This window comes from Symphalangus syndactylus, chromosome 3 (assembly GCF_028878055.3).
Source record: "Symphalangus syndactylus isolate Jambi chromosome 3, NHGRI_mSymSyn1-v2.1_pri, whole genome shotgun sequence".
Classification (NCBI taxonomy): Eukaryota; Metazoa; Chordata; class Mammalia; order Primates; family Hylobatidae; genus Symphalangus; species Symphalangus syndactylus.
The window spans coordinates 105,043,774-105,071,136 of NC_072425.2; the positions used below are offsets into that span (position 1 = coordinate 105,043,774).

At 37.2% G+C, this 27,363-nt stretch overlaps 1 protein-coding gene across 7 annotated transcripts in view; it reads right to left on the reverse strand.

Moving 5' to 3' along the window:
• Positions 1 to 27,363, reverse strand: part of DYNC1I1 (dynein cytoplasmic 1 intermediate chain 1) — a 325,011-nt gene that overhangs the window by 257,851 nt on the left and 39,797 nt on the right. For 3 of the 7 annotated variants that reach the window (XM_055272644.2, XM_055272645.2, XM_055272646.2), the window contains 2 exons: positions 26,331 to 26,472; positions 11,620 to 11,679 (listed from right to left, as the gene is read on the reverse strand). In XM_055272644.2, coding sequence (XP_055128619.1) covers positions 11,620 to 11,679; positions 26,331 to 26,472 — 202 coding nt within the window. The remainder of the gene's footprint in view (positions 1 to 11,619; positions 11,680 to 26,330; positions 26,473 to 27,363) is intronic. The other 4 variants (XM_055272649.2, XM_055272647.2, XM_055272648.2 and 1 more) reach the window with 3 other exon arrangements.

Below are 27,363 nucleotides of genomic sequence, written 5' to 3' on the forward strand. Positions count from 1 at the left end.
TTATAACAGTTCTTCATGGGTCAGAATATAAATCTATATTATAGATTCTGAAATCCATTTTGCTACTACATTTTGACACACCCACATATTACAAGATGCTGTTTCATATTTCAATTTCTGTGGAAAGTGTGATTGAATGTTACTGAAGAGGCAGAGGTTGTCAACTTGCTCAAAGAATTCAACAGGCATTATTCTCAAGAACATACCAGGCATTGTCACATGACAAACCTTGAAAATTAATTCAAATCAGATATCTAAACATAATGCATAAGAATATTTGACAAAGCTTGGAGAATAAGCCAAATGAAGGTCTTTCTTCATTAAAGGCTAATAGGGTTACATCTGTTCTGTTAGGCAAATGGCAAAAACTTTAAAATGTAAAAAGACCTCTAGAACTTTCCTAGTTAGATTTTCTATAATACCTACCACCATCTTGAGGATTATATGCTTCTCTCATTTCTTTATATAGTTGGTTTTACTTCTATTCTTGACAGACTGATCTCTTTATTTCACCATAGCAGTTTGGAATGGTGCCTGGTAGACTCGAGAGTAATACACATTCTCTCTTTCAGCCAAGAATGCAAAGAAGACAGTTTAGAGAAAGAAGAGGTCACCACCTACTAATGAAACCACCTTTGCAAAAATTATAACAGTGAGAAAATTATGACAGTGAAAGAGATCTGATCTGACCAAATCTCATCTTGCCTTTAACCTTCAAACTGTACTTGGTCATTCCTGGGCTTGGGCCAAACTACTTTGGAATAAATTTAGTTTATAATTTAAATGAAAATAGCCATTTCCCAAAATTATACTACTGTTATAAAACTAATGAAAGACCATCAGGTTAGGAAAATGAGAGGGGCCTGAATTCTGCTAAGATGTAGGGATAGTTAAACGATTACCAGCCATTATTCTGGAGGTCACAAGATTTGCAACTTCCCCAATTCACTATTGTACAATCTAAGATTGGCCTTTTAAAATGTCTTTTTTAGGCTTCTGCATTTCTGACAATCTAATGGCACTACCCAGACCCTGGACTCTTTGTTCCACCAGTCCATCCTGGGGGCCCCACCCAGAAAACAGACTCAGTGGTTGAGGACCATTTTCCACACCCCTATGATTGCACCCCCAATCAATCAGAAGCACCCATTCCTCTACCCACCCCCTGCCCGACCCACTAAACTATCTTTAAAACACCCTAGCCTCCGAATTTTGCAGAAGACTGTGTGAGTAGTAACTCTGTCTCCCATGTGGCATAGCAGGCCTTCATCAATTATATTCTTTATTGCAATGCCTTGGTCTCAGTGAACTGGTTTTGTCTGTGCAGCAGGTAGGAAGAATCCCTGGGCAAGTACATTAACAGTGTCTCTCAAACACTGAAAATAAAATCTAAGTTCTTTCTTCTGTGAAGGAACAGCCAAATCCTTGCTCACAGCTTCACGGTTTTCCTTCATTCTCTTTGCTTCCTAATATTTTTAAAAACTTTATCAAGAGTTTGATATACTAGTATGTAAAGGATATATAATCATGAGGCTTCTGAAGCCAATAAATATTCCATAAGGTACTAGGTTTAATAATTTGGAGTGAAGGGCCACAAAATACCCTCATTGCTCATTGATATCTACATAAAGTTGAGAATCTTTTCTTCTCTCCCAGCCCTGCTCTTCTTACGTTGTTCTCAGCCCATCTTCTGGAAGACTGGTAATCTTATGGGAACATTTGCATTTATGTTCTCTTCATAAGACACACCAAAAAACATTTTAAACATAATCCCTCCCTCAAATTTTCCCACTGCAGTTCCAATTTTCAATGACATATTTATTCATTTCCAAGCTATAGAAGTTCTTTCTCTCCTGTGATCCTTTAACTTACTCTTCTTATCCTGTTATTTCATATTTCCCTTTCAGTATCTTCAATTCACCTAATCTATTATAATGGCCTAAGAAAGAAAGCAAAGCATTTTTGGTACTTCCATATGTATTTGCCTGGTGAAAAGACAAGCTGAGTTGCACTTATTTTCTCATTTTATTTACAATTTTCTTGAAGTTATTTTTTTTTTTCTGAAAGCCATATTATCTCCCTTTTTTCTCTCTGCTGCCATTTGCTTTGCTAATCACATAGTTAACATACAAACCAGAATCAAGTGACACATTTGTGTTTCTGGCCAAAATGGTGTAATAGAGACCAAATTTACCCAGAAACCTGAAATTTAAAATATGTAATGCTGAATAAAAAAACTTACAGGCTACTAGAGGTCAGGCAATGAGGAACAGTGATACATGAGGGAGGGACACAAGCAAGAGGAGCCTTACAACTGCCCCAAGTTACAGCATTGAGAGAGTTTCCAGGCCATGGTGCAGGGAGGAAACTCAGGTGAAATCGAGCAGACTCTCTAAGTTGTAGCGACAGAGTTGAGAGTCCAGGGAGACCAGGCAGTTAGAATTCACAGGAAAATACAGCAGAGAGAAGAAATCTGCACAAAAGAAAACTCAGAAGTTTGCCTTTGAGAATTCAGCTCAGCATTGATCAGTACATTTATGTGAAGAAACTACCTGAGGCCAAGGAAAGAATGACCTGAAAACAATTACAGATAACAGTTCTGGGCATTTACACAGGAATAGGAATAGTTTCTGTTCACGGCAGTCAAACTGGAAAACCTTAAGATTTATGGGGCAATGTGTAGAACACATGTAAGGGACTTGCTTCAGTAGCAGGAATTAGCCCTAAGCTGAGCACTGCTCCTGTCCCAACTAAAAAATCTTAAAAGCAAGACCTTAAAAGATAAAACTTGGTCAAAGTTAATTTACTATATCTCAGAACAAATTACAAGAAAATTATAGAAATTCAAGTATCTGAAACCTAAAAAAAATTCACAATGTCTGATATAAATAAAAAATTACCAAACATGCAGGAGTACTTCAGCAATAAAACAGAATAGGAGGCTGAGAACTCTCACTCCACCCATAAAGCATCAAATAAACAGCTATACATGAATCGATATCCTCTGAGAAAAATACAGAAACTAATGGAGTGATTTCTGTATACTGGATGGCTGAGAAGATTCCCACTTCAGCACAGGTAATGTAATGCCCAAACTTGTTTTTTCCTTTATTCACCTAGCCTTGTTTCTCCCTTAGCTAAGAGAACCAGACAAACTCCATCTTGGCTCTTTCACTGGCAGCCCCTTCCTCAAGGATTTAACTTGTGCAAGCTGACTCCCAGCACATCCAAGAATGAAATTAACTGATAAGATACTGTGGCAAGCTATATCCACAGTCCCCAAGAATTCATCTGATTGATAACGCCCAAAGCCCCGCGTCTATAACCTTGTAATAGTCTTAAAGCCCCTGCACCTGGAACTGTTTACTTTCCTGTAACCATTTATCCCTTTAACTTTTTGACTACTTAACTTCTGTAAAATTGTTCTAACTAGACACCCCCCCTTCCTAAACCAAGGTATAAAAATTAATCAAGCCCCTTCCTCGGGGCCGAGAGAACTTTGTGCATTAGCCGTCTCTCGGTCACGGGCTAATAAAGGACTCTTAATTAGTCTCAAAGTGTGGCGTTTTCCTAACTCGCTCGGGTACAACAGTAAGAAAAGCTGAGACATATTCTCACTCTCAGCATAAACCCTACCTTCAGCCCAGCACTATAAAATTGGGGGGAACCTCCATCTCTCAGTTTCTCCCTGAGGAGTAAAGGGTTTGAACCATACACAGAGTACCCCAACTTTTAAAACCACTACCAGAGGAAATGACTCCTAACTTGCCTATCTCTGGAAGCCGATGGGGCCCAGCATTTATTAGACCCCTGGAATGGCAGAGAACAGAGGCAGCTTTAAACAGGCACTCAAGCATTTCCCATGCTTCTCCCCATTGGCTTAGCACACAGTAAGCAGGCGACAAAGCTCAGCTCCTAGCTTTTCCCTAGAAGGGGTTAGATTGCACATCAAAAGCCCTGACTTTTCCAGCTGCTGCCCAAGGGTCTGGCTTCTAACAAGCCTCTATCTGGAAGTCAACAGGGCAGGCAATTACTAGTCCCCAGGGAGTTTAAATGGGTATGTAGACACTTCCCACAGCTCCTTCCTCCAGCTCACTCTGGCAAAGAAACCAAACCTCTAGCTTCTTCCTGGAAGGAGTTGGACTACACAACAAATGCCCTGATTTTTTTCATCTGCTGCTTGGGAGTGTGGTTACTAACTCACCTAACTGGGGAGCTGATAGGGCCCAATATTCACTGGTCACTTGGAGTCTCCAGAGAACAAAGCAGTGGTTTTGAATGGCCTTGCAGGCTCTTCCCATGACTCCTCCTGCCAGCTCATTTTACCAAAATGCACAGTTCTCAGATTCTCCCTGGGAATCTGAGAGTGTAACCCTGGGAGGGGTTACACTATACATCTAGTACCTTGACTTTTCCAGCTGCTACCCATGGATCTGGCTTCTGACTTGCCTGTTTCTTGGAGCTAACAGGGCAGGCAGTCACTAGTCACTGGGAGTTTAAATGAATGTGAGGATACTTCCCATGGCTCCTCCCCACAAATCATTCCAGAAATAAAACTAAGCCTATAGCTTCTCCTTAGAAGAGCTTAAACTATCCATCTAGACCTTTAAATTTTCTAGTCGCTACCAGAGGGACTGGCCTCTAACTTGTCTGTTCCGAGAGCTGAAGGGCCTAGCATTTACTAGGCTCCCTAGAAGTGACAGAGAATAAAGCAATGATTTAAAACAGCCTGCAGTCTGAGTGAGCATACAGGCATTTGCCACAGTTCCTCTTCCTGGCTCAGTGCAGAGCAAGTGGGTGATAAACTCCAGTTCCCAGCTTCTTCCTGAGGACATTAATATGCATTAAGGACAGCTGGAGATGCATAAGGAGAGCTGGAATAAATTGATGCATTAGAACATGTACCTAATGCATCAATTATTCCAACTGCTACTCAAGAGACTGGCTCCAATCTTGCCAGTCTTAGGACTCTCTTAGGGTTTAGCATACTCTAGTACCCTGGTCCCACTAAGGAAACAGATGGCAGTTTGGAAGCACAAAGGATTAGGAAGCATCCAGAATCTCTTGCTAGCCTAATGGATGAAGATTGACTCTTACATGACATCAGTCTGTGAAGACTAAGAGAGGTGGTTGTTTTATAAAATGTGCAGAAACTAACACAAAGAATCAAAGAAAATGAAAATATGTTCCAAATAAAAGAACAAGATAAATCTTTAGAAACCTACCTTAATGAAATGGAGACATGTGATTTACCCAACAGAGAATTCAAAATGTTGATCATGAAGATGTTCACAATAGTTAGGAGAGAAATGCATGAACAATGTAAGAATCTTGACAAAGAGATAGAAAATATTTAAAAATACTAAATAGAAATAACAGACCTGAAGAATACAATAACTGAACTGAAAAATTCAATATGAGGTTTCAACAGCAGACTTGATTAAGCAGAAGAAAGGAGAAGCAAAGTCAAAGACAGCTCACTGGAAATCCTCTAGTCAGAGGAGCAAAAAGGAAAAAACAAGAATAAAAAACAGTGAAGATATATTAAGAGAATTACAGGGTAACATCAAGTGGACCAATATATGCATTATGAAACTCACAGAAGGAGAACCAGAAAACTCATTCAAAGAAATAATGGCTGAAAAATTCCCAAACCTGGGGAAGGAAATAAGACATCCAGATTCAGGAAGCCCAAAGAACACCAAGAACACCATATAAGATAATCCCAAAGATGCCCAAACCAAGGACATATTATAAATAAACTGTCAAAAGTTAAAAGCAAAGAAAGGATTTTGAAAACAAGAAAATGGCTACTTGCTATCTACTTGAGAACCCTCATAAGACTACGAGCCGATTTTTCAATAGAAATCATGCAGGCCAGAAGGGAGTGTGTGATATATTCAAAGTGCTGAAAGAAGAAAAAAAAACCTGCCAATCAAGAATACAATACCAGGCAAACCTGTCCTTCAAAAATGAAGGGGGTAATGAAGCCTTTCTCAGACAAACAAAAGCTAAGAGAGGTTACCATCACTAGTTCTGACATACAAAAAAATGCTAAAGAAAGTTCTTCAACTTGAAATGAAAGGATTCTCAACAGCAACACAAAAACATAAGAAAGTATAAAATCTGTTGTTAAAGGTAAATATATAGACAAAAACAGAAGACTGCATTGTTATAAAGGTGGTAGGTAAACAGCTTTTGGTTCAAATATAAAAGTAAAAAGACAAATGAATTAAAAATGACTATAACTAAATTATGTAAATGGACACATTCTAAACAGATATGAACTGCAACACCAATTGCACATAATGTGGGGGGAAATGAGATAAAAATGTAGAGTTTTTGTATGCAAGAGAAAATGCTATCAGCTCACTATAATAAATTTTATGTAAGTCCCATAATAACCACAAAGAAAATACCTATAGAAGTTACATAGAAGAAAAAGAGAAAGGAGGCTGGGTACAGTAGCTCACATCTGTAATCCTAGCACTTTGGGAGGCTGAGGTGGGTGGATCACCCGAGGTCAGGAGTTTGAGACTAGCCCGGCCAACATGGTGAAACTGCATCTCTACTAAAAATACAAAAATTAGCCAGGCATGGTGGCACATGCCTATAGTCCCAGGTACTTGGGAGGCTGAGGCAGGAGAATTGCTTGAACCTGGGAGGCAGAGGTTGCAGTGAGCCAAGATTACACCACTGCACTCCAGCCTGGGTGATAGAGCAAGACTCTGTCTCAAAAAATAAAAAGAAAAAGAGAAACGAAACAAAGCTTCTATTCAACATAATACTGGAAGTCTTAGCCAGATAAATTAGACAGAAAAATAAATACAAGTCATCCAAATAAGAAAGAAGTAAAATGTCTCTTTTTGTAGATGACATGACCTTGTATGTAGGAAACTTTATGGACTCCACAAAAATTAATGCAAAAATTAATAGTGTTTCTCTACCCCAACAATGAACTATCTGAAAAAGAAATCAAGAAAGCATTTCCACTAATAATAGCATCAGAAAGAAAAAAAATACTTAGATTTAACCAAGAAGGTAAAAAATCTCTACATAAAAGAACTATAAAGCATTTATGAAAAAAAATTGAAGACAAATAAATGAAAAGACATTGTATGTTCATGGATTACATAAAACAATATTATTAAAATGTCCATACTGCCTAGAGCAGTCTACAGATTCAATACAATCTCTACCAAAATTTAAATGATATTTTTCATAGAAATAGAAAAAAAATCTTAAAATTCATACGGAACCCCAAAAGACCTTGAATAACCAAAGCAATCTTGAGAAAGGTATTCTCAAGAGGTATCACACTTCTTGATTTCAAATTATACTACAAAACTATATTAATCAAAACAGTATGGAACTGTAACAAAAACAGGCATATAGGTCAGTGGGACAGAATGGAGATTCCAGAAATTAACCCACACATCTACAGTCAACTAATTTTCCACAATAGAGACAAGAATACAAAATGGAGAAATGATAGTCTCTTCAATTCATGGTGTTGGGAATACTAAATATCCATATTTGAAAGAATGAAATTGGATCTTTATATCACACACATACATGTACACACAAAAATAAACTCAAAATGGATAAAAGATATAAATGTAAGACCTGCAACTATACAACTCCTAAAACATAAGAAATCAGATTTTCAACATTGGCCTTGGCAATGATTTTTTAGATATGACACCAAAAGCACAGGCAACAAAGGCAAAAGTAGACAAACAGGACTACAGCAAGCTAAAAAGCTTCTGCACAATAAGAAAACAACCAATACAATGATAAGGCAATGTACAGAATGGAAGATAATATTTTAATCCATATTACTGATAAGGGGTTAATATCCAAAATTTATAAAGAACTGAAACAACTCAATAGCAAAATTACAAATTACCTGATTTAAAAATGCACAGAGGCCCTAAATAGACTTATCTCCAAAGAAGACATAAGATGACCAATATGTATATGAAAAAGTGTTCAACATCACTAATTATCAGAGAAATGCAAATCAAAACTATGATGAGATACAAAGGATCACTATTATTAAAAATAAAAAATAAGAAGTATTGGAAGGGATATTGAGAAAACAACCTAGTATACTGTTGGTAAGATTGTAAATTGGCATTGCCATTATGGAAAATAATATGGAAGTTCCTCAAAAAATTAAAACTAGAGCTACATATTATCTAACAGTCCCTTTTCTGGACATATATATCTAAAGGAAATAAAATTAGTATCTCAAAGAGATATCTGTCTCTGGCCTGGGAGGCAGAGGTTGCAGTGAGCTAAGATCGCACCACTGCACTCCAGCCTAGGTGATAGAGTGAGACTGTCTCAAAATAAAACAAAACAAAAAACCTCCTCCACAATAATATTCCAAACCCAAATGATTTCATAGGTGAATTGTATTCTACCAAACATTAAAATAATTGCTTAAAAATCAACATTATGTTAACAAAAGCATGATCAATAAAAGAACAAATTTGTAAACTGTTAATTAGTCAAAATTAAAATGGTTTGCTTTCTTAAAGACACTGTTAAGAAAATGAAAATGACAGGTCACAGACTGAGAGAAAATATTAACAAATTATATACCCCATAAAGCATTTTATCCAGAACATAGGAAGAACTTTCAAAATCAATTAAGAGAAAATAACCCAACTCAAAAACAATATATAAGACTAACAGATTTAAGCAGACATTTCATCAGAGAGGATACTCCTATGGCAAATAAGCAACTAAAGAGATATTCAACATTATTAGTCATTACGGAAATGCAAATTAAAACCACAACGAAATACCACTATACTCCTTTAATAATAGTTAACAAATTAATAATTTCTTTTAAAAAGCTCAAACTAAGTGTTGTCAAGAATGTGGAAAAATCAAGGCTCTCATAAACTGCTGGTGGGAATGTATAATGGTAAAACCACTTTGAAAACAGTTTGACCATTTCTTAAAAAGTTAAATGTGTATCTACTATATGATTCAACCATCAATACCTCTACTGGGAGGTATTTACCCAAAAGAAATGAAAGCATATGTGCATTAAAATATTTGTACATGAATGTTTATAGCAGTTCTATTTGTAATGGGCAAAAATTGTAAACAACCCAATGTATATAAAAAGTGACTGGATAAACAAACTGGTATATCCATACAATGAAATAAAAAGGATAGAGCTGTTTATATACACTTAACCTGAATGAATCTCAAAATAATACTTCTGAGTGAAGGAAGTCAGTCAAAGGAGTGCCTCCTGGATGATTTCATTTATATGATAATCTAGGAAATGCAAACTAAGGTATAGTGACAGAAAGCAGATCAGATGTTTGGGGGATAGGGAAGAACAGGAAGAAGCAAGAGTGTAGATTACAAAGGGGCACGAGGAAACTCTTCGGGATGATTAATGTGTTCACTATCTTGTGGTAATAATTTCATGGATGTGTATACATGTCAAAAACCATCAATTTGAATAGTTTAAATATGTGTAGTTTATTTAAAGCCAGTTATACTTCAGTAAAGGTGTTAAATTAAGTGACAGAGCAAGCTATGGACTATGATTATTCCCATGCCACAGCTCAAGAAGGTGAAATAAAACTCTCTAGAAAAATCTAGAAATTTTCATTAAGGCAATATTTCAAAGTGTAACATGGCTAAAATAATGTCATCTCTCAGAAATTCTCTGAAAATGCCTTCAAACTCTCTAAGATAAGCCACTCACTCACAGGCAGATGGCATTTAACCTAAAATGCAAATAGTCCTTCAACCTCCTTTTACACCTACAGTGGGCATTGAAATTGATAGAACCTCAGAGATACATGCCCAGGAATCTCAGAAATTCAAAATGAATAATAAATAAATAAATGCCTAGTTTGGGGTATATTGGTTTGTATTTAGAAAGTGAACAGAAAGTCTCCTATCTGCTCTCTCCTACGCACTGGTTTCACTCTCAAGTATAATGCAGCAGGTAAGGTGGGGCTACAGATATGCTATATCCCTAGAATAAGTCACAAGTTTTAATCTGCATAGTCAACATGAGTTTTTGCTTGGAAAACAGATATAAATGGGAAAATTCCAAACTATTCCACATCAGCAAGTGTAATTTAGCACTGCTGCAATCTGTCTAAAAATCTGTTAATTTAAGTGCATGGGGTAGTCTCTGCCAGTTCTCTCCCCTGCCTGTTTTTTTTAACACAATATAATTTTGAAGAATTGCATTCTGAAGTTCCCCTGAACTATAACTTACTATATATTCTCTGCTTTATTTAAGCCATATCTCTTGGTTATTTAAATAATACAAATTGAAATATAACATAAATGAACTATATAACTAAATAGCCAAGAATTTAGTAAGGTTAAAAAAGAAATAGTGCATAGGTTACCTAAATGTTAGGATATTTCCTTGGCTTAGTATTGTCATGAATCAGCTAAGAATTTTTGCATATACAAAGGGTCACAGGCAGATGGCATTTAACCTAATATGCAAATAGCCCTTCAACCTCCTTTTATACCTACAGTAGGCATTGAAACTGACAGAACCTCAGAGATACATGCCCAGGAATCTCAGGAATTCAAAATGAATAATAAGTAAATAAATGCCTGGTTTGGGATATGTTGGTTTATATTTAGAAAGAAAAGATAACGGTTCCATAAAATGTGGTTATGAAACTTGCTATTCACTTAGAGATATCCAGTGCTCTGTCAGTAAATGCTTAATAAATTACTTGTAGGAAAGGAGGCAATTTCTGTGGTGTAAATACTTCCACCGTGGCTGATTTCCAGCTGATTTAACTGAATGTGAAGTTGAGAAGAGAAATGTGCAGTCAGCTCTCCTGAGCTTGATGACCAGCTGATACAAGCACCCCACTGGAAATATCTCATGTGTGACTACGGCTAACTCCAATCCTACAGTGGAAATAAACTGAGTTTCTGGGATATGTCTGTGTGTTTTATTCAACTCCAAGTCTTCATCTCTGAAGTTTTCTTTTAACTTGTGATAATAAATTTCCATCTGAAAAAAATGATATTTAGGACATAGGAGACATTACTCAACATCAAGTATTTGAAATATCTTTAGATCAAGGTATTCAATTAATTTCCTCGTTTTTTTTTTAAACAGGAATCTTTAACTGTTCAAACTTAATTCAAATTAAGTGCTTATTGTGAGTTCCCCAAAAACTGAAAAGTAAAGAAACAAGCCACAATATTTTAATACTGATCTTAGACAAAAGTTAACCTAAGGCAACTTGTTAGTAAAGGGGAGGATGGTTATGATAAAGTCAAACATATCTCCCACTGCAGAACTTGTGTGCCCCACTTTTAAGTAGATGTGTGGGTTTATGTTTGATTTTTGTTTAGGGGAGTGTTGTTTTGCAATAATAGGAATTAATAAGGAGAAATCAAAAGCCATCTTTTTGTGGTGTTTTCCACAAAGAGAGACTTTCTTCAAAGCTTTATAAGGAAAACTAACAGAAGGAAACAAACTTATCAAACTAGAAGTTCAACAAAAGGGGAGAACACAAGAGCAACAACAGCTCCAGCATTTCAACACAACTGTAGCAAAGAAATAATAAAAGGAGTAACAAAAGAGCAGACATATACCCAAGTTCTGAGTCTGACTGCAGCTGGAGCACTGAGGGGTCTGTGTCCCACTGCAGGGTCCTAATTGTGCAGCACAAAGGAAAAAGAACACAGAGAATTAACAAAAGGGGAGGGCAACAAACCAAACCAAACTATGTCATTCATCAAGGCAAGAGCATATACAATACATACACAGAACACGTCCCCCCTCCATCCCCTCCACCCCCAGTGACTATCAAACAACAAGAGAAAGCGAGGAGCCATCCTTCCTGCAAACATCTGTTTAATATCGGGAGCTATGGCTGCTTTCATGAAAGAAAGTCGAGACCAAGTGTTCAAACTCCACACACACCCCTACCCTTTGTTTTGTTTTGTATTGAAGCCTCACTGATTTGAGCAAATAAACCACTGCATGTATCTCTGACACCCCAGAGCCCATCCACATCTGGGAACTCCAAGCATCTTCTACGTGGTGAAAAGAACTAAATGCAAGGGTGCAAATGGGTCAGGGCAGGGGTATGACTGCAGGGCCTGGTGAATAACTGGTTTCCTTGGATCAGGTACTACAAATATAATGCATTAGATCTTGAGACTCATGGATATTTTTATGCTTATTTAATATTGTACACCAAGATGGTCACCAACAATATCATTTCTCTCTAGGATGTCAGGGATTGATTATATCTTATATTTTTTAAACATTGCATAAGCAATAGCACAAAGTATCAATAGTTACCAAAGCATCCAATTTCCCTTGTTATTTCTCCTTCAAAATAAGAGGGGATAAATGGCTCTTCTATAAACACAGCACATGCCAGGACCTTTCTCAGCCAGGCTCTTTAAATATCCTGCACAGAACCGGTTACAGGTGAATCAGGCACGAGGTTATCTCAGAGGAAACTCATGGGCAGCACAAACTTTGGGATCAGGCATCTGTGATTCAAATCTTGCCTCTGTGACTTACCAGCTGTGTGACATTGAGCATGATGTTTAATAAGTTCTCAGCCCCTGCATCCTTTTGTTTACTCTGTGGCCTACAGAGCAGTAGCATCAGCATCTCTTGGGATTTTGTTGGAAATGCAGAAACTCACGTCCCACCCCAGACTTAGTGACTCCATATTACAGTTTAACAAGTTCCCCAGGTGATCCATGGGCACCCTTAATTTGAGAAGCCCTGCTCGGTTTCCTTGTCTGTAAATACTTACTGTAGCTTATATGATAACTTATGAACTGGCCTGCAGTGATCTTCCAAACTTCTCTTTAACCATTCATTCACTCACATGTCAACTCTTCATACTCCTTAATGTTCTTCCTTTAAACATCTGCATGGCTCATGACTTTGCTTCTTTTGTGTCTTGGCTTAAATGTTACCTCCTCAAAGAGGCTCCCCTGCTTCACCACCCGATCTCAGGTAGCACTTCCTTATCACTCTTCAGTTCCTTCCTTTCCCCTGCTTTATTTCCTTCATAGCACTCATCTTTACCTATGATTTTCTTGTATATGAGCTTATTTATTTTTGTTTGTTGTCTGACTTTGGACTTAAGCTTCATAATGGCAGGGGTGGCTACATCTCTAGAATATAGGGATATGCCTAGAACTGTATCGCGCGTATGTGCTTATATAATACGATGTCTGTTGAATGAATGAATCTTTTGCTGGTTTTCTACAAGGATTAAATGCAGGTATACCTATAAAGCACATAGTAACCATATGATAAGCAGCAGCTGCTTTTACTACTGCCACAACCACTCTATCTACTCTTAATGTTTCTTTGAGTCAATGCTCAACCTATTTGACAGATCGCATATTAACCCCTCCTGCAGAAGTAGCAGAATACGGATTCACAGCTTCCCTTCTATGCTCTGGCTGTGCTCTTGTCTTTTTACATAAAACCTCTGAAAGATTAAAACTGAAGTCCAGTGAGACACTAACTGGTGAGTGTTTCTTAGACCAGTGCTTCTCAAATTTTAATACACATACAGATACCCGGGAATATTGCTAAAATGCAGTCTGACTTAGTACGTGTGGGGGTGGCCCGAGACTCTGCATTTCAAACAAACTCCAGGAGATACAGATGCTGCTGCTCTGTGGAACACACTTTGAGCAGCAATGACTTGACTTAGATAAGTGGTTCTCAAACTTTCATGTTCATCAGAATGACCTGGAGAGCTTTAATAAGCTGATCCCCAACCCTAGAAATTCCGATTCAGTAGATCTGGAGTGGGGCCCTAGAATTTGTAGTTCTAACAAGTTTCCAGGTGATGTTTACAAGGCTAATCATGGGACCACCTTCGGAGAATGACAGAGCTAGACTATTGCTTTCAGCAGTCAGCATGCAGAAAGCATCACTGAAGCTCAAATATATTAGCATCTAAACTTCTGATTTGCTCAAGCCTGGACTCAGGCCCAGGCCACCCCTAGACCAATTAAGCCAGAATGTCTGGGGTGGGACCCACGCATCTGTATTTTTTAAAGCTTTCCAGGTGATTCTAATGTGCAGCCAGGGGTGAGAACCCCTGCTCTGAATTCATTCTCTGCTGAAGAAAATTAGCCATTCTTGCTTCTGGGCACTGATTCTTTAATCTCAGTTCAAATTGTGAAAGTAATGGAATATGTTAATATAATTCATACTTGCTGTTCACATATCTCTGGGAGTCAAATTTAAGAGCATTTCTTCTGCTGTAGACAAAAGAGCAGACTCTGGCTCTTGCTGATTGTAAGAAGCTTTCCTTGCAAGGAGTAGGATCAGCTATTTGACCTCCGTTTTCCTTGAGGTTTCTGATGGGCTGATTTTTAGTGAGCTTTCCCACTTCTCCCGGCAGCTCCCCAATGGTCTGGCTCTTCTGATACTTAATGGACCGATCACCTGAACTCACTATACCCTTAATAAGTATAAATAGTGATTCTATCAGAATCATCCACTTAAAAAGTCCACAGATTAGTACTAGGGAGTTTGCATTTACTCGGCCAGAAAAACAAAGGTAGGAATGTAACACCACAACAGCCTTGCCTCCTGGCACACCTATGTTATTCAGTAACAGAAATCATAGTTATCGTCAGTAGCAAGCTGTGCGGTAAAGGGTGAAGCCAAGGATGCTATCAAATGTGCCAGTTGTATTATCTTTTCATTTTTCCCATTATTACCTGTGGGGTGGTTCCTTTCAAGGAATATGCAAATATGCAAATTTTTTTGAAAGGAACTTAAAGCCAATATGCAAAATGGGCAAAGGTTGTTTGTATTTCCAGGGATAGCCTAGAAATATGTATTAAACATTCGCCGAATTCCTTCTGTATAAACTGTGTCGGACAGCTTCCCCGCAGATGGCAGTATTTTAGAGAGGACCACGCCTGGCCCCGGGTGGGAGGTCTGTGTCCTGGATATGGTTTCACTGTGTCATCAGGTGAATCTCCTTTTGTTCCCAGCAAATGAAGGTGCAGGCCTCAAGGCCCTTTAACATTCTTCTCTGCCTGATATTTTAAATCTAGGATGATTATCCAACTGTCTTTTAGCTTTCTCTTCTCCAGTTAGAATAATTTATTTAACCAATGAGCAGAGATCTTATTTTCCAGCCATTTTATCAAGTAATTGTATCCTTGAAAATAAAATGATGGTGATATAGAAATCACCCTGTTTACTATAATAATTGGTTCTATTTTTTAGTCATTTCTGGAATGGCTCAATCAATGCATGTGGAGGAGAGAAGATTTTGATAAGAACATTCATTTACTTATTCAAAAACCATCTATTAAGAACCTAAAATACAAAATACTGTAACAGAGGGTTAAAAAAATATTCAAGGAACCTACAGATCTTATGAGGAGATAAAACATATATAAATAGGCCTGTTGTGGTAACTCACGCCTGTAAGCCCAGCACTTTGGAAGGCCAAGGCAGGCAGATTGCTGAAGCCCAGGAGTTCCAAGACCAGCCTGGGCGACACGACGAAACTCTACATCTACAAAAAATACAGAAATTAGCCAGGTATGGTGGTGCTCGCTTGTGGTCGCAGCTACTCAGGAGGCTGAGGTGGGAGGACAGCTTGAGCCTGGGAAGTGGAGGTTGCAGTGAGCTGAGATCATGCCACTGCACTCCAGCCTGGGTGACAGAGTAAGACCCTGCCTCAAAAAAAAAAAAAAGGAAAAAAAAAGCCAAAACATATATATATATATAGTTTAGTAGAACAAGACTGAAAGTAAAACTTGCCATACTCCATTTGACCTGGACTTGGAGGCGGGGGTAGGAGTTGGGCCTAAATTCATTTTCCTCAGTGCTTAGTTTATTGGACTTAGGTGGCTGAGTTAGTTAACAATTTGTTGTGAGAACAATAATAACCAGGCAGACAAATATATAAGCCTGACAAAGTCTTCTCTCCTTGAAGCCCAGCTTCCTGGGAAGCCAGATGTCCAGCAGTATCTTTGGGAGTAGAGTAGGTGATGCTGAATGTTTAAATATGACAGCTTTCCCTACCCTGCAGTACCACATGTATGCTGAGGGACATGGAACTTGTGCTTAAGACTTTTACATTTTGGTAAAAGAAATGAGCCATATGAATATTTGTGCCTAATAATATACCGATAACATCTACAAGGAAGAAAGTAGCTTTCATCACTTGCTCAGAGACCGGCACAGTTTAAAGTTTGAATAAATATGAGCTGAAAATATTAATAAATGCCATAAGAAAGACAGATTAAGAATAGTGATTGTTATAATTTCCCTTCACTTAGTGTTTGCTCCGTGCCAGCCAGCCAGGCATTGGACTGCAGTTTCATCATCCTTTGGAAGTCACAGCAGGGAGACACAATTCCACTGAAAAGATTAGAGATTCCATTTGACCTGGTCTTGGAGGAGGGGGTAAGATTTGGGCCTAAATTCATTTTCCTCAGTGCTTAGTTTATTGGACTTAGGTGGCTGAGTTAGTCCACTAGGTCTTATAAGACTGCTATATTTTAGATGCCAACTTAGCAATTTGTTGTGAGAACAATAATAACCAGGCAGACAAATATATAAGCCTGACAAAGTCTTCTCTCCTTGAAGCCCAGCTTCCTGGGAAGCCAGATGTCCAGCAGTATCTTTGGGACTAGAGTAGGTGATGCTGAATGTTTAACTACGACAGCTTCCCCTGCCCTCCCCCACCATGACCTTATCTTTTCCCAAGACCAGACACCATCTTCACTGCTACCCAAGTCTCCCCTTTCTGGAATTCCTGGGATGACCAACCTAGCCCTTGTTGTTTGATACAATCTTTCTTTAACTACGTCAATTAAATTTCTGTCTAGTATTCCCCGCTGGGGAACCATTCTGGTGTTTGTTTGCTTATTTTTATGAGTTGCATTTGGCTGCCCTGATTAGTTTCAACTGATTTCTTAGGTTAACTTTCTGAGGGTCTGTCTAGGTGGGATCTCTGATCTCTGTTTCATAGGAGCCCTGTTATGTGTTCAGAGGCTAAATAACCCAATAATTCTGTACCTACTCTGGACTAACGGGCACTGTTACAGTTCTATGGTCCCAGGGTTGGATTGGCTGTTTTGGACATGCCAATTAAGGTCACATTTCCTAACTTCATTTCAAAATATAGAAGCTTCCCAACATGGAAAATACTCACTTATTTAACCTTGAACATATCAAAAACATTGTAGCCTCTGGCATCTTATCCAAAAAATGCCTACCATGTAGTAGTTATTTTATAATTTGTGGGTCAATTTTTTTCAATATTTTTAAAAAAGAATAGACAAACATCAAAATTCTTCAAACTATGTAAGAGACAAGCAGAATTTCATATTTCATATTTTAAACTTTGTACCAATTCATTACTTTCTAATTTCTTATAAAATTCTCCTTTCATTGGCTCAATTTTATTTGCTCAGTTTCAGTTTATGAGACAGAAAGAAGTGAAAATTTTAAAAAATCCTTGGCCATCTGTTGAAAGTGTAACATAGGAGTGAAAGACATAATGTCTGTGTTGCATATACCTTGCACTCTGATGAGTGGTTAATTTCTTCCCATTCAGCTTTTACCAACAACAAGTTGGTGGTTTCCATTCTTCTTTCCATCTTTATTAGACCTCAGAGCAGAAAGTCTTAGAATTATTTCCTAAAGAGTGTTTTTGTTCTTACCTTTTCTAGTCTTTGGCTATAAGAAAGAGATGTTTAATAAATATTTGGAAGGCAGTAGTTAACAAATTTCTCATTTATAATGCTAACACTCAATGTGGCTAAGGCACTCTCATACATTGTTGGCAGCATTTAAATTAGTAAAGTTCTTTGGGAAGTAATATATCAATATGTGGCAGGAACCATAAAAAATAGAATTACTCCTGGACTAGTTTTGCTCCCAGGACCTCAGCCTATGAAAATAAAACAGCATCAATAATAATAATAATAATAACAAAAAATGATAATGATGATTACAATGATGACGACAACCACCTCCAAATCATCAAATCCCATGGTCAGTTCTTGTTCCTTATCTTTGCTGTCTCTGATTTTGGTCACTAATGGCTCCTTCTTGGCATAGTCTTTCTTTTAGTTTTCTTGGCCCTGAAAATCTTTTTTCCTCCCTCTCTCACTGTGTTTTTGGCAGTACCCTTGCTCTTTCCATTCCAATAAAGACAGGCATTCTCCAACCAGGATTCTGTCTTCTCCCCTCACCTTTGTACTCTAACCCCAGGCAATCACATAGATGTCCATATATCTTCTGCAAAATAACCCCAAAGTCCTCATTACCATTGAGCTCTTCTCTGAGTATGCATATTTGAGAGCTGTAACTACACAGCAACATTTCCTTAGATTCAAATTAAATGTGTCAATTTACGTGTTCTTTAGAAGTAAGAAGAATCTTTATGTTCCTTGAAGGTCTAGTATAGTATCTGATAGACAATAAATTCTCAATTGTTGACTGAATGACTTGATGAATGAATGAACAAATGAATATTCTTTACCTGGCTTTTCTGTAGATGGGTGTGATGTGTGAGGGCAAGTTGATTCCAAAAGAAACAGTTTTTACTTTTTTATTAAAAAATGAAATAATAAATCAGGGCATGTCTGCCTAACTCCCTTAATATCCATCAAAGCATTTATGGAAAATTCAGTCTTACTCAGCGTGATGTCACTATATGGTCGCAGGAGAGTTTTCAGACTCACTTCCATACTGAAGAAGGAAAGCATATCTTATCTAATAAAAATGCTGACCACTGGCCGGGTATGATGGCTCACGCCTGTAATCCCAGCGCTTTGGGAGGCCGAGGCAGGAGGATCACTTGAGACCAGGAGTTCAAGACCAGCCTGAGCAACATAGCAAGATCCTGTCTCTATGAATATTATTTTTTTTAAATGCTCAACATATTGCTGATTTGTGGTGAAAAATAAAAGCAGTCCAGCCATCTTCTCTACCAAATTAACTTAGTAACTTTAATTAGTCCCTGAAACAACTGCACTGGAACTCAAATTTTCATGTTCTTCCTTTTCTCTCTAAGATGGAGAGAGAGCTCAAGGACAGAATACAGAGCTTTCCTGAGTCCCGCAGTTTCTCTGAGCTCTTGTTCCACATGTCTTCTCTGTCAAACAAATCACTAGTGATTAATCAGCCAGTGCAAACAGTTTGGGATTATGTAAGCATAGTGCCAAACAGAAAATATCTAGTCAATGCCATCGCTAAATATCTAATTTTTAAAATGCCGTTTCCAAAAGTAATACATGAAATAATAAGGACATTTTAAAATCCATCATATCACTCATCTGTCACATTCATTAAAGTGATGTTAATTAAGAAAGGATGGTATTTAAATAATGAGTTAATGTTTTACCTCCTGGCATCAATTTTTTCCTTACTTAGGACTGGCAATGATGATAAAGATTTTCTGATGTCGGAAATAAAAGTGGAACAGTGAAATACATACTTATATCAGGCTCTTTTTAAAAAGCATTTTTCTTAATTTATGGTGGGAGAATTTTCCATCTGTTGGCTAACACCTGAGCCCTAATATGGAGCTCCAGAGCGAGCCACACTAAGCCACATGGGAAGTCCATCTGAGCTGGATTCAATAAGAAATGTAGGACTTCCCATCATAGAACAAGAGCATGTTTTCCCAAAATCTTACACAGAAGTCCTGCTGTCAAGCAAGCAGTTTCTCTAGAAGAAAGCTCAGCTACCCCTTCCTAAAATAGATGCTTACTGTGTTACTATAACCATATGGATACATACAGTACACTTTGCCTGAAGACAATGATATCAAAAATTTTGAACTTATTGTGCTGCATAAAGAGAAAACCCTATAGTGTAAATCTTATTTTAATTAACAAAGAGACTGACTTTTAACCAACATTGAATTCGCAACTTCAGTCTCCCCAAAGTCCAACTAGCTGGTAGCATCCTGTCAATCTCTCTTTATATAGTGATACTTTAAATTTTTTTTGTATAAGCAAAATTGTAATAGTCTTATTAAATTTCCCCAATAATCTTGTATTATTTATTATACTTTTCACCTTTACTAATACTTCCTTTATGCCTTCCCTTTAGCCTCTGATTTATCAGAGCATCTTAGAAGTTGATGATGCTTTCACTCAAATGGGTCAAGTCCTTTGAGGCCTATGTAGTTCCAAAGAATCCTGCAGAATCTGACTGTGGATAAAGGTGAAGGTCCTAAGGATTTCCTTTGAGTATTACGTCCATGTGGCCCCAGAACACATTTTTGTTTCCTGAAGTCACTCAAAAAAAAAGCGGTAACTACAGGCAGGCAGGACAAGTTGCTCACAATGAATTACTGTAGCCCAAAAACAAGTATCTAAATTTTACCAAAGCTTTCTGTCAATAAGAAATTGAATAGTAACTATATGGAGGCCCAGTATTCAAGCTGAAGAGAGAACATTGAAGGAATCTGTCCCTTTGTCCCTGAATTCTAATCTGAAATTCACATGAAACTGAAAGCCTAAATGACTTTTAATCCATTCCCTTTGTACCATTGTTCTCCTGTGATGTGCTTCAGAAGACATTTCTCCACCTGCTGCATTTGCCGTACCCTTGGGAGGGGCCTCACCTCCCTAGAGAACAATCTATGAATATTAGGGTTTCGGGTTAAGAAATGCTGCTAATTGTGAGCACAGGCATCAATTTTAAATACACGGGATTTTACTGGGGCCAATTGGGGAAATTTGAAGATAGTGTTGATACTAGATACGGTGAAAATACATTGAAATATAAAAATACAGACACTTGATTGGAAAATCAGGTTCAACAGTTTTCACAGTAAGATGTCATTTATCATTATACATGATGACATACATATTATATAAAAGAATAAGCACTAAGGGGCTAAGAGTGCTGATCTCTGGTGGTGGAAACATGATGTATTTTGTTATTTTTGCTCATTTATATTTTCTAGTTGTATAAAATGCACAGGTGTTGTTTCTATAATAGTAAGAGATTTTTTAGGCTGGGCACAATGGGTCCTGCCTGTAATCTCAGCACTTTGGGAGAGGCAGGAGGATGCCACCACTTTGGGATGGAGAGGGAGGAGAATCATTTGAGGCCAGAAGTTCAAGACCAGCCTGGGGAATATAGCAAGACTGTCTCTACAAAAAAAAAAAAAAAAAAAAAAAATTAAATCAGCTGGGCGTGGTGGTATGCAACTGTACTCATAGCTATGCAGGAAGCTGAAGGGAGAAAATAGCTTGATCCCAGGAATTCGAGACTTCAGTGAGCTAAGATTGTGCCACCACTCCTGCCTGGGTGACAGAGAGACTTTGTCTTAAAAAAAAAAAAAAAAAAAAGATTTTAAAAATAAATGTTGGAGGAGGGCTTGGATGTCTTGATTGATTGGAAAGTAGAATTTAATGATGGTGTTAAGACCAAAGATGGTCAAAAAAAAAAAAAAGACAAAAAATTAATTCTATTACTACCCTCCATGACACTTCTCACCAAAGACAAACATCAGAAATCTCCCCTTCGGACTATTTTGTTAAGGATGTTATGCAATGGGTGTTATTATTGTGACAGGAAATTGCACAATATATTATCATGTTGAGAGATGTTTTAACTTTGAAAACATTTTCAACGTTTCCTTCCATTTGGGACAGGTGGTAGCCTACACCGTGGTGTCCAGCTGAACTTTATGAGGTCAATACACTTTCCTATACTTTTGCAGGCCAGTACACCTTCTAATTCAGCTCTGTCATTGAGAACCCTAAGGAATTACAACTAAACATGAGAAAAGTCCTAGTGCAAAGTCCCTTGTGAGCCATCCATGTGAATGAGAAGAATAAATGTTGGCTGAATGATTTTCACTTAGATCGATTCACTTCTGGTTGCTATCTGAAGGTTAGTGAGTAAGGAGTGGGCAACGCAGAATGTGGTCTGTAGGGGCATGGATTACAATCTGTCCTTTGCCTTGTCATATTTAATAGTTTTATATAATTACCTGGATAAAGATACAGGCAATGCTTACTAAAATTGAAAATGACACCAACATGTTCTATGAGAGGATCTAAAAAGATTTTTTCCCATCAGAAAAATGGCAAATTAAAATATGAAAAAATTATAATAATTGCTAAAACTCACATATAGTTAGTATACACCAGACTCCTTTCTGAGTACTTTATAGAACATTACTTTGTATAATCCCCACAATAACCCTATGGGGTAGGTTGTGTATCACTCATATCAACTACTGTTAGAGATTATGTAGCACAGAGGTATACGTTGTGGTAACTTGAATCAACCTGCCTAGGTAAAAACCTAGCACTGTAGCAAAACAACACTCTGTATGAACTTGAGAAAATTACTTATTCTCTCTGCACATCTCAGTGTCCTCACTGGTAAAAAGCAGAATTATATAGTTCATTCTACAAACTTATTTTTTTTAAATCTTGGATGCTATGTTGCCCAGGCTGATCTTGAACTCCTAGCCTCAAACAATCCTCCTGCCTCAGCCTCCCAAGTAGCTGGTATTACAGTTCTGAGCTACCACACCTCACTCAACAAACATTTATCAAATACCTACTACATGAGTATCACTTAGTCCCTACTTTCAAGGAATTCACCACTTTCTGAGGATGAGAGACATGTTCAACTAAACAAAAGCCCTTTTTCAGGGCTATAAAGTGCTAATGCTTCACTCTTATGTATAAAAAGTGTAAACTGTTTCAGATAAATATTCTTTACCATATTGAGAAAACATTTTCTATTCCTAATTTGCTACATTTTAAAATATAGGAATAAGTGTTTAAATTTCTTAAGTATAATTTAAGTACATACTGCAATGATTATTTTTCCTTCTTTGACCTTTTTGTATGCTAAATTATATGGTAAGACATTTTCCTATACTAAAATAACCTTGCATTTTTGAAACAATACTAATTAGCCATAGCATAGTATCCTCTTAATATGTTGGATTCCAGTTGCATACAGTATACCAAAGATTTTTTTCACTTATGTTTATAAGTAAAACTAACCCTTCAAACTAACCTTTTCAACAAGCTCTTAAAATCCAAGAGCATGTTGCTTGCCAGTATAATTAACTGAGCAATGATTAATTGATTCTACCAAAACTGATCAGGAGAAAGAAGATCAAACCAAAAATATAAGTTGTAAATGGGAAATGGGATATAACGATGGAAGCATAAATTGCAAAACAAATGGTGACACTTTAAGTGAAATTTTAAAAATTAAATCATTAGTATAACTGAAAACTTATATATTTCTACTCTCTACCCATTTTTTAAAATTTTCTCAACTGCTCTTAAAAATCATTAAGAGGTGGCTGAGTGCAGTGGCTCATGCCTATATTCCCAGCACTTTGGGAGGCCAAGGCAAAAGGATTGCTTAAGGCCAGGAGTTCCAGACAAGCCTGGGCAACATGGTGAGACTCCATCTCTACAAAAAGTAAAAATAAAAATTAGCTGTGCATAGTGGTACATGGCTGTAGTCCCAACTACTCAGGAGGCCGAGGCAGGAGGATTGCTTGAGCCCAGGAGTTTGAGGCTGCAGTGAGCTATAATTGCACTACTGTACTCCAGCCTGGGCAATGGAGCAAGATGGTCTCTTTAAAATTAAAAAAAAAAAAATCAATAAGAGGGATTTTTGTTAAAGCACTATTTTTACTTCTTCTCTATAATAAAGTACATTGAGTACGCCAATTTGCAGATTAACTAGTTACAAGGATTATAAGAAATGTTTGCTAATTTTGGCTTTCTAAAGAAAATTTTAGCTTTGGTTTGAAATTTTGGCAAATGAATGAGAGAATTTATATGTGCCTTTAGCTATGGCCAGATGTGTTAATTTAATTCTTGTTATCTTCTGAAAGATTTTCCATTTTTTGAAGAGTTCAAATTCCACACAAATAGGCAAATTTATGAGCATAGAGTTATATTCTTAAGAATAACTGAACTCTTTTCCCAGTCTCCTGTTTTATGAAGTGTTAAAGTTAATATAAATTGTTTTCAAAGATGTGTCTTCTACATAAAAAGACATTCAAAGTGGAATTTAAAAAAACTGAAATATAACATTCTCCTGCAATTTAACCTCCTATTTATTTTATTAAAGAAAAAAACATAAATTTGTGTGGAATTTTCCTAAGTTCAAAACAAGGGCAGAATTTACTAAGGCATTCCTAATGTGTTCTCCTCAAGCAAACTTTGTGCTCAGTTTTCCTGAAAACTAGCATTTTTCAATGCAAATTTTCTTGCATTTCTATGAAACCTGCACTTTGCAAGAGATTTACTAATTGATTCTAGTTACTCAGTCTTGCAAGAGCTTTCCTATAAAGAATTGAAGGTACTATTGTGTTGGGTAGGACTAGGCTGCACCTCTTCCAAAGTGATTCACAAAGTTAAAAAAAAATCACTTAAGAAGGAGAAAGAAATAAAGAGTAATATTCTCTGAGAAGAAATAATTGCTGTTGTCTCCAGAGTACTAACAGCATAGGTCAGCTTTCTTTAGAAAGTTTTCAAAAGGGCTCCTCAACTGTGAAGTCAGCAATAGAATTGAATGCTGCCAACTGCACCCTTGAAGCTAAGCAGTGATGACACGCACCATCATGGTACAGAAATGGTCAAATACATTAACTTAATGATAGGCCAATGGACCCCCCCTAAGAAATGTGATTATAGTGTGCCAGCTCTTGAATAAATGTTAGATCTTACACAACTGTGTTGCTATTACTTCCCCCCGCCAAAGACCTTTTGAAGTGTTCAAAGCAAAAGATGAGAGAAGACGTGGGCTGCCCCAAATCACAAAAGCGATTTGCTAAAATAAACCAGCTTTATGCCCTCAAAAACCTCTATCTTTCTTTTAAATTGAAAGCAGTGTCCACCGGTTTCCAAAGGGCCTATAAAAACAAAATATTCAAGTCTGAAGGACACCAACAGGCAGAAATAGACAAGGCAATTCCAGTCTTACATGTTGGTTTCAAAAGCAAAAAAACCCTACAGCTCAGGTCAATGCTAGATTATCTTCATGTCCAGATTTTCAGGTACCAAATTAACTACGCCTGCGTGGAAATAGTACACTTTCAGAAGAAAATGCTTATGCTAATACCTTAGGTGAAAAGAGAAAAATGCAAAATTTTATATCTTTGCCCCAGTGATACATATGGAGGCAAGAAATGCACACAGACAAGGACTGGAAAGGTATATAGACAAGCCAAAAGACTCACTTCTTAGAACAGCAGTGCTGTGGATGATTGTTTCCTCTTTTATTTAAAACTTGATTAAAGTATTTTACAATTTTTTTAAATTAAGAGTCAAAGCTAGAGTTCATAAATTGTCACAGGCCAAATCTGGCCCATAACTACTTGGAACAAAAGTCATTAACATTTAACATTCAGGAGATTATCACCTGAATATCTGAATTTGTAGCTTCTCAAGAAAAATTGGAAAATGCGGAAAAATTGGGTCCATCATCCCAGGTGAGCTCAACCAGCTTGGGCTATGAGGGGGCAATCTGGCCTTTAAGAATTGGGTGCAGTTGCCATACTCACATAAATTGCTGCCTGTGGACCCCAGCATGTGGGAACACTGGTCAAGACAGCTGGATTCAGAGAGTTACCGTGACTCCATCTACATTTATGAAACTCCTCCTTTCTTCTTTTTACATCTTTACCTTTTGGATACCTCTTCAGTGATTAAATTACAGAATGTCTATATCCACTTTCAGAAGTTACATAATCTGTGAGTCTACATAGTATAATACAAACTTGGCAATGAACTCACTAAACAGAAGCAGCCAATCCTGATACTACTACTACCAATGATAATACAATAAAAATACTTAGGTGACTGAGTTTTCAAATTAGTCAACTTTACTAAGCAAATAACACGCTTGAAAAATTAAATTTAGAATTAGAACATCTCAGTATTCTATTCACAAAGACTTTCATGGAAACCAAAACCCAAGTAGGATAAGAAGAAGCTGGATATATATTCAATTATCTACTAAATAATGAAAAGGCTTCTCCCTGCCTTTTTTAAGCCTAAGGTAATAGATATGTTTGTGTTCGTTAAGCAAGACACATGGTGCTAAATTAGCTCACTCAAAGAAGGATGATATATGTTGATCATTTCTAGTGTTCAAGATCATTGCTATGCCACTAAAAATGGCAAGCCACCATAAATTTAAACATAAAATGTCCAAGTACACATGCAGATACATGCACATTTCACCGTATTCTAAGTGTTGTTGTTGCTGTTTTTTTTTTTTTTAATTGACACCCATCATGGCCTTTTAAAGGGACAATTCTTACCTTGTTAATGGCCCCAGATCGCCTGAGTCTTGGCTTCCAGCTTCACTGGGAGTGCTCACTGATTTCGAGGAGGGAGACATAGGGGTTGGGACTAAATAATGAAAATAACAGGTATCCCATGTTAAAAAATGCAGCGGCTGCACTGGTGAAGAGCAGTGTCAGATAAATCAAAACAAATGGGCCCAAATTAAAGTGGTCGTATGGCCAGGAGACATTGAGATGGGATAAAGAAAAAAAAAAAAAAGGAAAGAAAAGGAAAAAAGTCCAGTGAATTTTTTATATTTTGGAAATTAAAATTTGAAATGATTTAGACAGAATTAACCTAGGGATTCTGAGGCCATGTCCACCCTAACAAAGTAAAATGAAGAATCAAAATAGCTATCCAGATAATTCAAGTCAAATATCTCTCTAACATGAACCACCCAGATAATTTTGATTCTTCACATTATTTTGTGAGTATAGATGTGACCTATTAAAAATAAAACAGGGTGTCTATGAAACTTTAAAAGGTTATTAAATCAGTGATTCTGAATAATTTTAAATGGTCAAGGACAGTCAGAAAAATCTGTTGTATGTCTGCATTTAGACAGAAACGTACTCTGTGGAATATAAGCTGTTTGCCACGAGAGCCTAAGTGACAGATAGAGAAAGGGTAAATGTTGAACCTGGTAATTAAAAAGTCTCTTTCAAAACAAAGAAAAATGCCAGGCTGCTTTATTTTTACATTTAATTAATAGTTGCATCCCATTGTACTGTTTACTGTCTTTGGGACTTGTTTTGCCTTGCCTCCAACAGCTCTAGAAGACACTGCCATGTGCATAGAAGTAAGCTGCCACTCTGAAGACAGGAGACAAGTTCAAAGATCAAGGTCAGCACAAGCTGAAAATCTGACAGCAAGCATAATAAAAGAAAAAAGCTAAAGCCAATGCAATTTTTTTTCCCTTTCCTTCAGATACAAGCCAAATGTCCTTCAGATAGAAGCTGCACCAAATAGCCAAGATGGCTCCAGGCCAGGCAATTCAATGGGTTCTCA